The following is an 11,970-nucleotide window of genomic DNA, read 5'->3' on the forward strand; positions in this document are numbered from 1 at the left end:
ACCAATCAGAGCTCAATCCACTTATCATAAACATCCGGTTCACGAGGTAACTTCCTCTCATCTCATCTCATGCTTGCACGACACAACAGTTGTTTGGTTGCCCAAGACGGGACAACGGGTACATGAATTTGTACACAGCCGTGAGTTTGTATATTGGGTTTAATGTTAGATTGTTGAGTGATTAATGTCGTTGTTTATTTTTTCCTGTGGGAATCGCGGGAGAAATTTGTATGCAGAATCCTCTAAACCCCTAATTTAAGCCACGGCCGTGTACGGGGCCTTGTCACTAATAAACTAAACATGTATTTATTTTTTATTGATTACATCGCTGGATTTCAAACGTTAATCCCAGGGTTAATCCAGTTTTGTTGAAGTGTAAGTAGATGATTGATTAATTTCATCCAATTCAGTGTTTCCCCTAGGTTTACAGTGTTTGGGGGGGGAGAGAGAGAGAGACACGCCGACACAAACACTTGAAGGAATTTTGGTGTTCATGCCTTACTTTAAATGACAGCTGTCCTTTTCTATCCTTTAAATGACAGCTGTCCTTAAATGACTTCTATCTGGATTAGGAAAGAGAACATTTATCTTGTTTGTGTTTGAAATTGAAGGCCTCTATTGTTTTGTTATATTGAAAGTATTTTTGTGAAATACAATTATTAATATTTAAACTTACCTGTGTTTGGATTTTGTGGATATACACACACCTGAGCTCCAAGAGACCTACCTTATTTCTTCTTTAGTTAAACTTGGCTTAAATGCTTATTTAAAATTAGCCCACATGCTACATCAATAATGTATTTTTTATATGTTGCAAAGCATTGGGAGAGTTTGGCAGAATTGGCATAGCAGGGACACAGCATCAGATGTGCTTTGTTACTCCATCTCTCTGCACCTGAGTATTATTGTATGTATAAACTTTCTTCAACTTGAGCCACATGAGTCTCCTGAATCATATATTTGTGTGAAGTCAAGTCTTCAAGTCCCAACAGTGATGGTGCATCTGTACAGACTTGACTTAGAAGACTTTCAAAAGCACAGTATTTCAGCAAAGTTTTATTTTTGTACATGGACATGTTCTTATGTTAAGCTCATAATGAATTCTGACTTCTGCTTTTCCAGGATATTAGCTTTTTTATTCACTTGTTGAGTTGGATGCCCAGAATGACCAAAAACACTTATTGATGTGGTAGGAGATCTGCTGTTATATGACTCGAGGATCCAAGCTTCCTAGAACGATTCCTTGAGGTACACCTCAAGCTCAAGTGTGGTGATTGGGTGATCTGTGAAGGTGCTACTCTTGTGACATTTTATACACACACACTCACAAAAAGTTTTAAAAGCATAGATCAAAGGTAAAACGTGTTTTTACCTGTCAAATAAAAGAGAATGAAGGAAAGAATCAACTTTGATTTGTTTATTTTATTTTGCACCTATAAAACAACAATTAAAATTCTAAAACGATTGAATACATGTTTTATACAATTGTATGAACTTTCAATATAAAGTATTATCTTTTCTTACTTGGAATATTCAAAAATTCATCACAGTTCTATGAAGCACCACATGCACACACACACACACACTTGCACATAACAACTCAAGAAAAGCTATGCATGTTTATCTTTGCTAAAACTCTGATCTCACAGGTGTGTTAGATGTCTCTTTCTCTGTGGTGTCTCTGATGCTTGATGTCCCCCCTCTCTGGTGACTCAACCCAAGGCACCTTGTAAGAACACCGCTCAGGCACTTTCTAAACTTCTCCCCTACAAAGGCGTATATGATCGGGTTGACACAGCAATGGCACAGAGCAATGATCTCAGCGAAGCGCGTGGCCGTTTCGATAGTTGTCGATGCTTCACAGGTGTTGAGGACGTTGAGTAGCTGCAGCGTCTGAAGGAAAACTGTGACATTGTAAGGGACCCAGCACACTATAAACACACACACTATGGTCAATATCAGCCTCACAGCTTTGTCCCTTTTGGAGTTCCTGGACTTGGATAGCACAACAAGGATTTTGACATAACAGAAGATCATGATGGGGAGGCAAACAAAGAGGCCCACTATGTTCTCGCTGAAGTTTCGTTGCATCTTCCAGAAAAACTGCCAGTCTTCTGGGTACAGTGGCTGGCAATGAGAGCTGTTGTCATCTTCATATATTTCCAAGGAGGCAAACATCACCTGAGGGACTACCATGAGGATGGAAATAATCCAGATAGCGATGCTGGCGTTGATGCCGCAGCGAAGTGTCCGGGCTCGCATGGCTGAAACTGCATGGACAATGGCTAGGTAGCGATCCAAACTCATTAGGGTCACAAACATAGTCCCACTGTAGAAACCCAGCTGTTCAGAGGGTCAGAGGAAAAACAAGGTCAGGACATGAAGTGACATTGTTGTTGGGTTTTGACCTCAATGGTCCCCATTAGTTGATTTGTGTTGTAACTATCGTGTAACAAAAAAAGAATGAAGCTCTACCTGATAAATTCCTGTCATCAGTTTGCATGATGCAAGGTTCTTGGAGTTGTAGGCCCAGTGTGGCAGGGATACAGCCAGTATGAGGTCAGACAGAGAGAGACTGAGGAGGCATACATCAGTCATACTCTTCAGCTTTATGTACCGGAGGAGAACCCAGATAAGTGTGCTGTTGCCTGTGAATTCAATGGAACGATGGAAAAACTGCTTAATGCAAAGGTTCATGAAAAGTTCAAAGAAGGTTACATTGTGTTCAAGATGCTGGTCTTTAAAGACATACCTAGTAGACCCAGACAAAACAGAGAGTAGCAAAGAATCAGCATGGCTCTGTCAGGCAACTCTGGAGAGGCATCCTGATCACAGCTGGTGGAGTTATAGTCATACGTTTGGTCGTCCATCAACAGCTTGTACTCTGATAAGTTCATACTGCTGTGGAAAGAACAGAATATGGAGTCATTGCTTTTTAATTGAGACAACATATTGCAAAGTAGTTATAAATCAGACACAGTAATGTCATGCATGGTCAATTCTGTCATCAAGGGGAAGGGGCCAAATGCAGATATTGTTTAAAGGATGAGTCGAGTGATTAGGTGAGATCTTGATAAACAAAATTTAAATAGCTGACAGGCAAGCAGGCAGGTTCTAACCAGGTGCCTAATCAGAATCAGAATGAGAAATACTTTATTAATCCCAGAGGGAAATTTGGTCATTAGAATTTGCTCCAAAATATACAATATAGCAGTAGAAATTATATGTATGTATATATATATATATATAAATATTAGCTACATTTATTTATTTGCAAGATAATGCAAGTTGTAGAGTATAAAATAGAGGTTTCTGAGGTTTGGTAAAGAAGGTGTTAAACAACAATGCAGTGCCATCACAGTGGCTGGGTGTGGAAATTTAGTGACTCAGTCCAGAGCAGTGTTTCTCAAATGGGGGTGGGAGTACTACAGGGGGTAGGACAAATGTCATAAAAAAAAAAAAAAGTTGCATCACAGCAAACTAGTGGTGTGCGAAATAACAATCTTAGATCGTGAAGGATTTAAACATGTTGAAAATCTGCCGATGTGTTCATTTTATCATGCTGCAGTTGAAGCTCCTACACAGACGCGTCTCCCTCCTCCCCTTCTGCTCGGCAGCGGAATTTAATCGAAACTTAAGAGTTAGACTGTAAAAAGAACTCCATCCCGGTCATATGTAACTGTTTGAGGTATTTCCAAACCGACAGGATGCCATGAACATTTATCTGAAGAGTTTACAAAGTTAAGGTTTGTTCATCGGGCAGCGACATGACGAACCCTTAACGAGCCGGAGACACGTGAACAGTCTGCTGAGAGTCAGACAGGAAGTCTGTGATGGGAGATGTAGTTCACGTTTATTAAAGCCATTTCAACAACAGTTGATAGGAATTTGTCTTGTAATCCCGTTATTTAAACTGATGCTGCCGGTGTTTTCTGCTCTCTCTCTTAGTTTTTAAAGTTATTAACAAGCCTCTCCACTCGAAGCTCACCTGTTGTGATAACGGAAACGAGAATGAAACGGAGGGAGGCGATAATATCAGCGAGGTCTGGACCTCGGTTGTTAAAAGAACGTTTTTGAACAGTCACCTACAAACATTTATTTCCATGCATTAGTATCTATGCATGCTGCTTGAAGTGATGTCAGTCAGCAGCTCTTTCTCCTCTCGTTCAGTGTGCAGCAGGCAGGTGAGAGTCAGTAACCATGGTGTGTGTCACAGAATAATCACATTTTGGATTATGTTTGAAGTCTACATGTTTTTATAAAAAGGTACCTGATGAACCCTAACATAGATTTAAAGACACAAAAGAGGACACAATACTAAATCATTAATTTAAAGTGGTGCATAAAAGCCTACAATTGTACATGAAATGACATTTCTGGTGTAATAAATGTCCTGGGAAGATGTCCAGCCCCCCAACAAAGACAGTTTTAAATAGACTAAACTTATAAGCACAGTATTTGTGCAATTAAAAACATTATACAGGGAAATAAGTTTGGTTAAACTGGTTGGTAACTTGCAAAATCTTTCTTTAAGATCAGTATGGAAAAAAATTGTGATAAAATTGTGATCGTTATATGATATTTTTTTTCCATATCGGCCACCACTAACACATTTTTATGGGATTTACCTCCACGTATTCTGTACCTCCCGAAGCACTGTTTGTCTTTTGCGGGATGACATAAGCCAACAGTTTTATGAAGACCACATACATTTGTTTAGTAATGTTCTTTTTCCAAATTATTTCCTGAAAAATGTCTTTGGTGGGATAACGGGGTACTTGGCTGAAAAAAAATCTGAAAGGGGGTACATAAGCTCAAAATGTTTGAGAACCCCTGGTCTAGAGAATGGTTAAGAATGGGTTGTAGGAAGTGGGAATGAGGATGTAGAGAGGGACAGAGATGAACAATGAGGTGAATGGTGCAAAACACCTACAAAGACACAATAAAATAAAAATAGATGTAAAAAGATGTTTCTTGATGCAAGACTCAGGGACAGATGACATAACACTATAACAATGTTCAATTACCAGAATAACCATCTATGAAATCTAAACAGCAATAAAGGTAATCATATCAATCAAATAACAGTTTGTATACTGTGCTCCATCCAACATTTTTCAGTATCTTATTTTACATCTAACATAAAGTGTGTAACAATTGCTGTAACCTGGCTGGCATGCCTTACCCAAACAAGACAAAAGTGGTATTCCAGACAAAAAGGTTAACTTTGGTTCTGAGCCCTATGAAATACATCAAGATGTGGTTGCACGGCCTTAAGTTACCATCTCAGTACTGCAAATTGATCTTCTCTTTAAAGGTTCTCAGTCATGGTAAATCACGGTAAAAAAAAAAAAAAAGATGTATCCACAAGGCAACTACATTTGGTTAAAGTTCTTCAAGAAATGTCAGAACAGTTCCAAACTAGCAGCAGGGTGAGAGGTGAAGCATCTTCACAGACTTCAACCAAGTTTATTTGTCTTTTGGATTAACTTTGAAACAAGTTGTATTTTATTTTATCTCACATTCAATCCAACAAATAGTTGATTAGTTATAACGGTTAAGTATGGCTTTTTTTGTTGTTGTTTTCAGTGCTAACTTTCCTTTGTTCCATGAATCCCCACTCATACTGATATCTTCCAAAAAAAGGGTTTAATTATCATTCTGAGAAAAAACAACAAGGTTATATCCAGATAAAAAGGAATCCTGCTTTTGCCAAATAAGAGACCCGTTTACATTCTTGCTCTGATTAAAATGTACAAATGAATGTTCCATTACTTACTTTATAAGCACTTTTGATTTCCAGGTCTTTGATCTTCTGATGTTCAGGAAAAAAATCTCTTCTAAGTGTTAGAATAAAAAATCAGAGCCTGACGAAACAAATGAAGGTTATATGTTTGTCCTCTTCACATAGTATAGTAGGCACAATGTACCACTCCATTGCATATGTCTGATAGATCTACACTAAACAGAGATACCACTTTAAACGAAAAGAGTAAAAGAAACAACTTGTTTGTGTGAGGGATTTTAGAGATATTGCTGGAATTTCCTGCCCTTTAAGTTGAAACTTTCCAGATATAATCATGAATAAGTGACTCATGCCTGAAAGGCTTCTGTGACAAACTTAAGTTTAACTTTTGTTTCTTGAAAAACAATTTTCCTAATCTAAGAAAAAAAAGAACAGTGGTGATAATTACAACACTATTGGATTGAACTCATTGCCTTTCTCTCTCCTAGTGTACTGTGAAGTCATAGGTTAAAAAAAAAAAAAAGGATCTATGCAACAAGCATCAGTGGTGTAGATGCAAATATTTGATACCCGCATTCTTTTAATATCACCAACTTCCTTCTAGGCTGTCCATAATCAAAAAGATGTGATCTCCAACAAACCACATCTCAAACCTTCTCTCACTATCATCATCTGCAGAACCACCTGCTGTGACACCAATGCAGACCCTCACTTCCTGTGGCTGACACACACACACACGACACACCGTGGTTATAGCTGTAGGATGAATGAAAGAAGCAAAACATTGAGTAAAACAGCATGAGAAACATTCCAGTTTAAAATAAAACAGGTTACCTCCTGTCCACCTGTCTTCTGAATCACTGCTCCTGTGGTGCATCAAACTTGTTTTGTAATTTTGTCAGCTTCCCTTGCTCTCTTTTTGTCTCAAATCCTGTTGAAGGGCTCATTTCTCATTTCTGGTAAGGTGAACTCTGCGTTTTGTTGTTTCCTCCGCCTTGTGTTAAACCTGTACAGAGGTGTCAGTGCATTTTCAGAGAAGTGTTTATTTATGTGCAAACGTGGCAGGAAATGAGCACGAAGGGGAATTGCATTTTAATAAGGAGCTGTTCTGTTTGACTGTGTGCTCTACAAACACACCGTTAAGTGATATGACTTTCCAAAACAATTTAGAGCTCATCAGTAATAAAACACTTTTCATTAATTCAAGAAAATGTAGAACTTATATACCTTAAAATGTTTATGTTTACAGAAACTAATGGCTTTGTCATGATAATAACACTACATTAATGAATAATCATCTGCCTTATTTTATTGGTGAATATGTCAAACTTCATTTAAGAAATTGTGAATGTGTTATGTTTTGGATTTTGTGATGCTGGTTGATGCATGTTGGCAGAAATATATGTATGCCAAAATTAAAATTCAGTATGAAAACACCAAAATAACGCAAACAAAAAAAATATTTTACATATATACAAACAAGAGTTATAAAACAGAATTAAGAACAAATACAAATTCAAGATTCAAATGCAAGCTAAATAACAACAAAACCTTTACTTTAACTCATCATCAAAGTTTTCCATTATCGAAGTGAAAACAATGATTCCATGATGAGAGAGAGATACAGAATATTTAGAAAATGTAGATCTACACTCTGGGTGTTTTTGTTTTTTTCCAGACCAACTTGCAGCCTCGTCACATGTATGAAAAAGGAGGAAACAAAGTAAGACAGTGGAGACAAGCTAACTTTGTGGTTAGAGCCTGGTATGAACACATGCAGCAAGAGTTCAGTCGACATTTTTATTTCCTCCATTATCAGCAGGTCCAGGAGGGGAATATAGCATTTAGAAAAACACACAAATTATATGGCGATGCACATTAAATCACACTTTTCAATGAAATATTCAGAAGTGAAAATAAATCAAGAAGATCTGAAGACGGGTATCTTTTGTTTTTAACATAGGTAGCATTAAAGATGGAAAATGAAGAAGAAAAGTAAAACAAATCATGCTACAAGAAGATGAGCTACCCAGTCAAACATGTCAAACAGTAGGCCGCGTCTTTAAAACAATTTACATCAGTCTACCCAGTGGTGTAGTACAGGGTATACGCAGGTATATGGAGTATAACCCACTTATTTTTCAGTCTCCATAGGGTATACCCACTTCTAAATGTCCTCTGATTCACACCATTGATTAATTTACCATATTCAGTAGGATGCTGCAATTCCTAGGATGGTGAAGGGATGACCCCCTCTACTCTGTCTCTAATTGGCTAGCACGCACTAACTAAATATGCAAGAGGAGTCTTATATCACTGTTAGTAACAGAGGCTGTTTATTATTTAAAATTAAGAGTATACCTACTTATTCAGACCCTACTAAACCACTGGGTCCACCCCCCTTTTACTAAGTCAAAGTGGAGGTGACCTCAGATGACCTTGACATGGCCGAGCTTTTCTTGAATGAGCTATCTGAAAAATCCCTGGTGGAGGACAGGGGAATCCAGGGCACACATTTTCTCAAGAGCTGCATGACCCGTTTCATGAACTTCTGCCCGGCAAAGGCGTAAATGATGGGGTTCAGGCAGCAGTGGGTGTAAGCAAATGTCTCCGTCACTGTTACCGCTAGCCTTAAATTTTCTTCCAGCTTGCACACATCACCAGGCAGTTTGGACTTCATAAAGGTCAGGAATAGAGAAATGTTATACGGGGCCCAGAAAATGAAGAAGGTGACCACGATGGCGATGATGAGCTTGACCACACGGTGCTTCTTCTTGCTCCTCATGTTCATCAGTATGGGGATAATCCTGGAGTAGCAAACTATCATCACCAACATGGGGATCAAAAGACCCAGTATGTTGGCCATGAAAATGTTATAATGTCTCCAAGTGTCGCTCTGCGAGTTGTAGTAACAACTCAACACTTGTGAATCATTTACTCGTGTGAAAATAAAAACAGGCAGTGAAACACTCAAACTCACCAACCACACAGCCACGCTCAGCGCGATGCCTGCCCTTAGAGTACGATATCTAGCCACTTTGTGAGCGTGTAAAATCATCATATAACGGTCTATCGTCATGACAACCATGAAGAAGATGCTGCAGAAGAAGCCAGTGTTATGGGAGCCGGAGGCAAGCCGACACATGAAGTTCCCAAATGTCCACTGACCAACCCTGGAGTAGTGAGCGTAAAAAGGCAGCGTAAGGACGAAGAGGAGGTCAGAGAGAGCCAGGTTGAAAAGACAGATGTCTGTCAGGTTGGTCTGGTTGCGGTGCTTCACAAGGACACACACCACCAGGCCGTTACCTGTGGAGAGAGGGGGGACATTTTTTTTTTTTGCATATGTGGAAATGCACTTAAGGGGCAATTTTGTCCCCAGTTTCTTTTTCACCTTTAACCTTTATTGATTACAGCTGATACAGCTGAAGCTGAAGAGACAAGATGTAGATGGCGCAGTGCAAGTTAAAAAAAAAACATGTTACTGCACAATTAAATACTATTGGAGCTGTCTTAACAAAATCTTATGATTACAATTATTTGCCGACTTGATGCCTCTGAAAAAGTAATGATCTTGGTTCTCTACTACATAAGATACAGTATTATACGTTACCATTGGTACAACTGCCTCTTTTTAAGAATATAATTTTTTGGTACATAGTTTTTATTAACTATTTTATTACTACTTTGTGTGTTTTTGCAGATTATTTATCCTACTGTGGGTTTTGTTGTTTGTTAATTTTGACATTTAGACATTAATAAAGTTTGAACTTAAAAATACACACTGGAATTGTGTCTGTTTCTCTCAAACATACACTCAAATACGTACCCAAAAAGCCAAGGATGAAGACCAAACTGTAGATTGTAGGCAGAAACACCTTCCCGAAAGCCCACAACTCAGTAAGGTCACAAGGAGCAGAGTCGACTCCATAATCATAATCGGGGGTTGTGTTTTCTCTGTAACCTGCAGACAGAGTGTTTATTTTAATTGACTTCACTTTTGCATTACATCAAATCAGCCTTGTTTTGCAGCTTACCTGTCATTTTATAGAGTATATACAATCAGGTTATATGAGAAGAAATACAAGTGGAGGTAAGAACATTTTGTTTAAGGCTGAAGCACCTTAAATAAAGTTACATATTTCAGTAAAACATGAGAAAGGTTCATCATTCCTACTCTGCCATTCAGCCCTTAATGTCAATTGATAATGAATGTTATAGTGCCACCTGCTGGTATGCTGTGGAGCCACACCTGAGTTTAAAGAGTTTTATAGATTTGAAAAAAGAAAAGATTGGCATGTAACATGAGAAGATGTGAGTTTAAGGTTTTATCCTGAAATAGAAAAAAAACAAGCAAACAAACAAACAGAATTCAAACTAAAATTAGATATAAAATACATTCATTAAAATGTGTCCTGTTGTGGAAATCTTCAGAAAGATAGATACGTTTTCATTCTTCACTTTCATTTAAAAGTGGCTTTTCAAGTTGTTGTTTCTTTTAGTTTTGCAGATTCAATGTTGTTCGAACTACCCAAGCAACAGCTTTAGTTTTTTTGCAACAGAGAGTTAGTGTTATTGTTCTTGTTGTCACGCAGTCTCTAGCAACACTGTACATGACGTCATCATTACATTTTCTTTACTTCATCGATCCTGATGCAGACACGAAGGCCAGGTTACTTCAATCTGAATGCCCCAGATTATTTTCTACAGAATCCTCTCTAGATCGACCTACATGTAAACATTATTAGATGGAGCATCACTCATACAACCTTGAGGTGAAACAAATTTGAGGAATATATGCATTCAAAGAAAATTCAATGTATAAAAATGCCCTCTGACTCTGCTAATATTATTTATCTTATTTAAAAAAGATTTTTAAAAAAGAGTACACTAATCATTTTACATTTGGACTTTTGAGCATTTTTTTCACTTTTCTTTATTCATAATTAATTTGGTTCAATATGTAATGTATATTTATTTAAGGAAACATTAGGAATCCTCTGAATTGTTCAGATAGGAATTTCTCCAATTTTATTTGAATTGAATTTGAACCTATTTTCAATACCTTATGCAATATATGTGCTTAATTGACATAAAAAATAACCTTTTGGAATAGGTTGTGCAGATTCTTAGGGTATAAAGCATCTGAAAATGTTCAAAGAAAAAACATCATTACATTCAAAAAATATTAAAGGAGCTTTTGCTAGACCCTCTCTATTGAAGGATTTGTAGTGGAGGATGACTCTCTCTTATAACCAAACAATATTTTGTTTATCAATTTGTATCGTTATAAAAATAAAGTTATTTCAGGATAAACAACTAGATTTATAATGATCCGAATAAGAATCCAAAGAAATGTTGCATGTTGTGCATCACAGCATAGGGATGCAAATTTACAATGTCTTATACCTCAGGTTAAAAAAATGCACAGAAATATCTCTAACGAATCAATAATAAACAAAACTTTTTGCAAAGAAAAAACATCCAGTTATTAAAATGCATTTACCTGCCATGGTTGTCTCTGTGTTGCTCATAGAGGTTGTATTTCAGGGGTCCTAACTTCTATGTCCAGGTCTTTATGGTTGCGATGATAAAATGATAAACCAACTTTCCTTCAATAGAGAGAGTCAGCAGTGCCCTGTCACGGAATAACACAGAGAGAATGATAACGTTCGTGTGTTAGTTTCCTGTACATCCCCTAAGTGTGAATACAAGATCCTTATCAGCAGCACAAATTCACAGATGGTTGAAGTTCACACACTGACAGACTAACACAAAACAAACCATGTGTTGACAAAAACATCTTCATACTAACACATAGTAATAGCAGGTTTTATTTAAAGGCTAGACTCATATTTTAGATCCAAATTGCAAATAAAGAGTATTTCACAATAAGTGACCATTATCTAATGAGAGTAGAAGTTATAGCCCACTTTTGGCCTTTTTCATTTTATTTAAAATCATCTGACTTGTGATAAAATCATACTTCAGTAGGCTATGTAAAATATCAATTTTTCTATTAGGAATGCCTTTAAAACGAAATAAATGAGTAGGACACTTGTTGAATGTTTCTCAGTTTCATACATTAAAAGCAAGAATCCACCTATTAGCCTACCATCTGTGTGATTATAAAGTGTCAGATTATATTCTGAATAACTTTTTGAGGGCATATATAACCCTATTTTGATCTGTTTATAGAAGCCATTCTTCTTCTTATGATAGCCTAA

The 11,970-nt window shown here is 37.3% G+C and overlaps 2 protein-coding genes across 4 annotated transcripts; both read right to left on the reverse strand.

Moving 5' to 3' along the window:
• Window positions 1-1,404: 1,404 nt before the first annotated feature.
• si:cabz01093077.1 (C-C chemokine receptor type 4) lies at window positions 1,405-6,793 on the reverse strand. 3 transcript variants are annotated; one of them, XM_061051012.1, is made up of 4 exons: window positions 6,581-6,793; window positions 2,753-2,898; window positions 2,476-2,648; window positions 1,405-2,343 (listed from the first exon to the last, which is right to left on the reverse strand). In XM_061051012.1, exons 2-4 carry the CDS (start codon window positions 2,895-2,897, stop codon window positions 1,630-1,632), a joined length of 1,032 nt encoding a protein of 343 aa, XP_060906995.1. In that variant the 5' UTR covers window position 2,898; window positions 6,581-6,793; the 3' UTR covers window positions 1,405-1,629. The 3 variants fall into 3 exon arrangements, with proteins under 3 accessions (XP_060906995.1, XP_060906994.1, XP_060906992.1); XM_061051011.1 differs by having other exon boundaries at window positions 2,753-2,901; window positions 6,581-6,792; XM_061051009.1 differs by lacking the exon at window positions 6,581-6,793 and having other exon boundaries at window positions 2,753-3,199.
• Window positions 6,794-7,532: 739 nt separating this feature from the next.
• Window positions 7,533-11,519, reverse strand: LOC132984264 (C-C chemokine receptor type 2-like). Its single transcript, XM_061051013.1, has 3 exons — window positions 11,250-11,519; window positions 9,573-9,707; window positions 7,533-9,052 (listed from the first exon to the last, which is right to left on the reverse strand). Exons 1-3 carry the CDS (start codon window positions 11,275-11,277, stop codon window positions 8,154-8,156), a joined length of 1,062 nt encoding a protein of 353 aa, XP_060906996.1. The 5' UTR covers window positions 11,278-11,519; the 3' UTR covers window positions 7,533-8,153.
• Window positions 11,520-11,970: the final 451 nt, after the last annotated feature.

The sequence above is a fragment of the Labrus mixtus genome, chromosome 11, assembly GCF_963584025.1.
Source record: "Labrus mixtus chromosome 11, fLabMix1.1, whole genome shotgun sequence".
In the NCBI taxonomy this organism is placed as follows: Eukaryota; Metazoa; Chordata; class Actinopteri; order Labriformes; family Labridae; genus Labrus; species Labrus mixtus.

Excerpts from the sequence above, each read along its gene's own strand:
- si:cabz01093077.1 (XM_061051009.1), bottom strand. The coding sequence starts at position 2,951 with ATGTTGTCTCAATTAAAAAGCAATGACTCCATATTCTGTTCTTTCCAC. Across the intron at positions 2,649-2,752 it reads GTTTTGTCTGGGTCTACTAG|GCAACAGCACACTTATCTGG; the intron begins GTATGTCTTTAA and ends TTGAATTCACAG. Across the intron at positions 2,344-2,475 it reads TGATGACAGGAATTTATCAG|CTGGGTTTCTACAGTGGGAC; the intron begins GTAGAGCTTCAT and ends CCCTCTGAACAG.
- LOC132984264 (XM_061051013.1), bottom strand. The coding sequence starts at position 11,277 with ATGAGCAACACAGAGACAACCATGGCAG. Across the intron at positions 9,708-11,249 it reads CACAGAGACAACCATGGCAG|GTTACAGAGAAAACACAACC; the intron begins GTAAATGCATTT and ends CTCTGTCTGCAG. Across the intron at positions 9,053-9,572 it reads CTTCATCCTTGGCTTTTTGG|GTAACGGCCTGGTGGTGTGT; the intron begins GTACGTATTTGA and ends CTCTCTCCACAG.